We start from the raw sequence: 3209 nt of genomic DNA, 5'->3' as shown, positions 1-3209 counted from the left end.
AGCTTACTTGTTTTTCATATCTGGATTCATCCTTAAATGTGTTTTAATGTTGTGCAGTTATGTGCAGGATTAATACGTATATAAATTGTTCAAAGCTTGGCCATGTAGTATGTCATCACATAGAGCAGGGGTGTCAAACTCAAGGCCCGGGGCCAAATCCGACCCGTGACTTCATTTCATGCGGCCCCACAAGAGCTTGCAAAGAATATTGTATATTTATTATACGGTTACATGCCGATTTACAGAAGCAGGTTGCCCATAAACCACATGTCCCACATGTTCTTTTATTTTATTTTGACTTTTTTTTCCTCCAGAATTTGGCTTTTCTTTTTAAATCATTTTGTGACGTGCACACTGAAGAGACTTGCAGGTATTTGCCCTAGACTTCTGCTTTCAGACGTAGTTAATTATGAAGTTATTATTACCCTATCCAATAATAATCCAATGCAGAGGCAATAATATAATATAATATATTATTTTATATATATTAAATAATTAAATAAGTATTTTTATATAATCTTAAACACCCCTGATTTAGTGCATTCTTGTGCAAGTACTTTTACAATCTATCATTTCCATTTACAATTACAGAAATTCTACATTAAATTCAGAACACAATATAATATAACATACTAAGCGTGAAGCTATTCATATAAATTCGAATTTCACAAAAGGCCTTTTTATACATTACAGTTATAACAGTGGAGCTCTCTGATAAAACAGTTTTTAATCAGTTAAGAAGAGTACAGTATACAGAAATATATCTAAAATTAAATAGACACAGGTTAATATACATTAAATCAAACGAAGAGATTAAAAATAAATTGAAAAACAACTAAATGAAATAAATATTCATAATATAAACTGTCTGATTATTTGTTCTTCTTTTTTCCTCTGGTTGGTGAGCCGTCGCTCCTTTGATGACGTCCTTCCTGTTTCATCGTAACAACACGTGTGCGGTGTACAGTGTCGAGCTGCAGGGAATAACAGCAACTAAACCTCAGCTTTCACACACCGTTGTGTTTTCTTTTCATTTTATTTTCGGTGTAGGCTTTGCCGACTAAACCGTCAACATGGTGAAGCCCGGATTCAAGGGGAAAAGCTCCATAAACACCTCGACGTCCAGCAGCAACCCTGGTGAGTTTGTTTACAGCTAATGCTAATTGCTGCTAGCTGGGTGATATAATGCTCTTTAAAATACACACAAAACGGGTAGTATCCTTTTTTTAAAGTAGTCACTGATATTTAGAGTACAATGAGTCAAATGTAAACGCATAATTCATGTTGACTGAAAGATAACTGGCTATAGAAATGAGACACCAGTTAACGTGAGGCCTTTTAAATTTGACACTGAAGTAATTTCACTTCAGTGGGATTTGTGTCAAATGGACTTGAAAAAGCTGCTATTATTAATTGATGCATTATTAGTTTATTCAACTCATGGCGACTATTATGAAACTACACACGTACACTTCATAAAACAAAACATGTACACTTTAAGCAGTTGTGTAGCCCATGATGGAAAGGAGCATGGAGAAAACTTATTTGACCAGCCCCTTATTCAAAGATGATAAATAAAAATAAAAATCGATGGTAGGTCACAGCTGCTTCAAATAGTCCAAACCAAAATCACAATCAAAAGTCAACACAACAATCTACCATCAGCCAAACAGGTTACCTGACATCTTCATAATGTCTAATGACTCTTTCTTTTATCATTTTCTCAAACCTAAAATGTTCCTACAGCACTTTAAATCATATCGTAAAGAATGACACAGCTTAACGTTAACTACAGAGATATACATCTGCGTTAAAGTAGTCCGTGCAAACTGACTCTTAAAGGTACATTTCCTTCTATGCTGCTCATGAAATGGTCTAGCCATAAGATGTATTCACAACAGAGGTGGGAGAAGTACTCCGATCATGTACTAAAGTAAAAGTAGAAGTATCTGAGTGTAGGAATACTCTGTTACAAGTACAAGCGCTGTAATCAAAATGTTACTCTAGTAAAAGTAGAAAAGTGTTAGCATCAAAATATACTTAAAGCACCACAATTGTACAGATTGGCCAGCTTCAGAATAATATAATGTATGTTTTGATTATAATTATTGATGCATTAAAGTGTTATTAAAGGTGGAGCTAGTTTGAATGACTTTGTATACTGCAGGGTAGAATTGACTCCAGGTGGAACTAAAGTCCTATTTAAAGGTTGATTATAATTCACATAATTAACTTAAATCTGTAGTAACTAAAGGTATTAAATGAATGTAGTGTCAAAGTACACGATTCACTTCTGAATTATAGTTGGGTAGAAGTACAAAGTAGCAAAACATTTAAATAGCCAAGGCAGCCAAGTCTCTCAAAAATTGTACTAATACAGTTCTTGAGTAACTCCACTTAGTTACTTGACATCACTGCTTCCCAAATATCTCTGGCGTACATAAATAGATTGAATGTTTTTGTTGTTGAATACATCTCTCTAACTCTACATGTATTCCACAGATCGAGTCAAAGGGGCTGGAGGCAACAACATGAGGGACCGAGCCACCATCAAACGTCTGAATATGTACAGGCAGAAGAAAAGATGGTAACCCCTTGTGCATTATTCTTGTGAGATGTGGCAGATTGTGTAAGTGCCAGATGCGTAACAATAATATTCCCACTGACAATGATGTTCTGTTCCCAGTAATGACCGTGGACAAGTCATCCGACCTCTATCGTACCAGTCCACAGTGGCTCCAGGGACTGTGGCCAGAGTGGAACCGAACATCAAATGGTTTAGTAAGTTCACATTCTCAACTGTTGTGTATGTTGTCGTATGTTACAGCAGAGTTATCTTTGCCATTTGTCAGTATATTGTATTTGCTCTGTCTGGCTTTGTGGAGACGAACCACATAACTCCAAGTTTCTCTTCGGTACATTTCCATATTTTGACTTTGGCTCCATATCAACCAATGTTTCTAAAAGTTATTAATAATAACATAAATGTTAGTGTTACGAGACTCCAACTACATGACATTACATTTAGCTGACGCTTTTATCCAAAGCTACTTACGATAAGTACATTCGACCAGGAAGATACAACCTTGAAGAAAACAGAATCATATAAGTACATCATGTTTCATAGACTAGTTGCTATAGCACTATAAGCTTGATGAGATTTCTATTAATCATTTTACAGAAAGATGGATTCTGTAAAGTGTTGGTAG

The 3209-nt window shown here is 35.3% G+C and overlaps 1 protein-coding gene across 1 annotated transcript; it reads left to right on the top strand.

The window, feature by feature from the left end:
• Window positions 1-916: 916 nt before the first annotated feature.
• LOC104959509 (nucleolar GTP-binding protein 2-like) lies at window positions 917-2781 on the top strand (the record flags this gene model as incomplete). Its single annotated transcript, XM_010787414.1, has 3 exons — window positions 917-1137; window positions 2503-2587; window positions 2687-2781. Coding segments are annotated over exons 1-3 (244 nt in total), but the record flags the coding sequence as incomplete, so codon positions are not given.
• Window positions 2782-3209: the final 428 nt, after the last annotated feature.

The sequence above is a fragment of the Notothenia coriiceps genome, unplaced genomic scaffold (genome assembly GCF_000735185.1).
Source record: "Notothenia coriiceps isolate Sejong01 unplaced genomic scaffold, NC01 NC01_scaffold00001168, whole genome shotgun sequence".
Taxonomy (NCBI): Eukaryota; Metazoa; Chordata; class Actinopteri; order Perciformes; family Nototheniidae; genus Notothenia; species Notothenia coriiceps.
The sequence above is the reverse complement of the archived record's forward strand: the minus strand, read 5'-3'. Positions and strand labels throughout refer to the sequence as shown.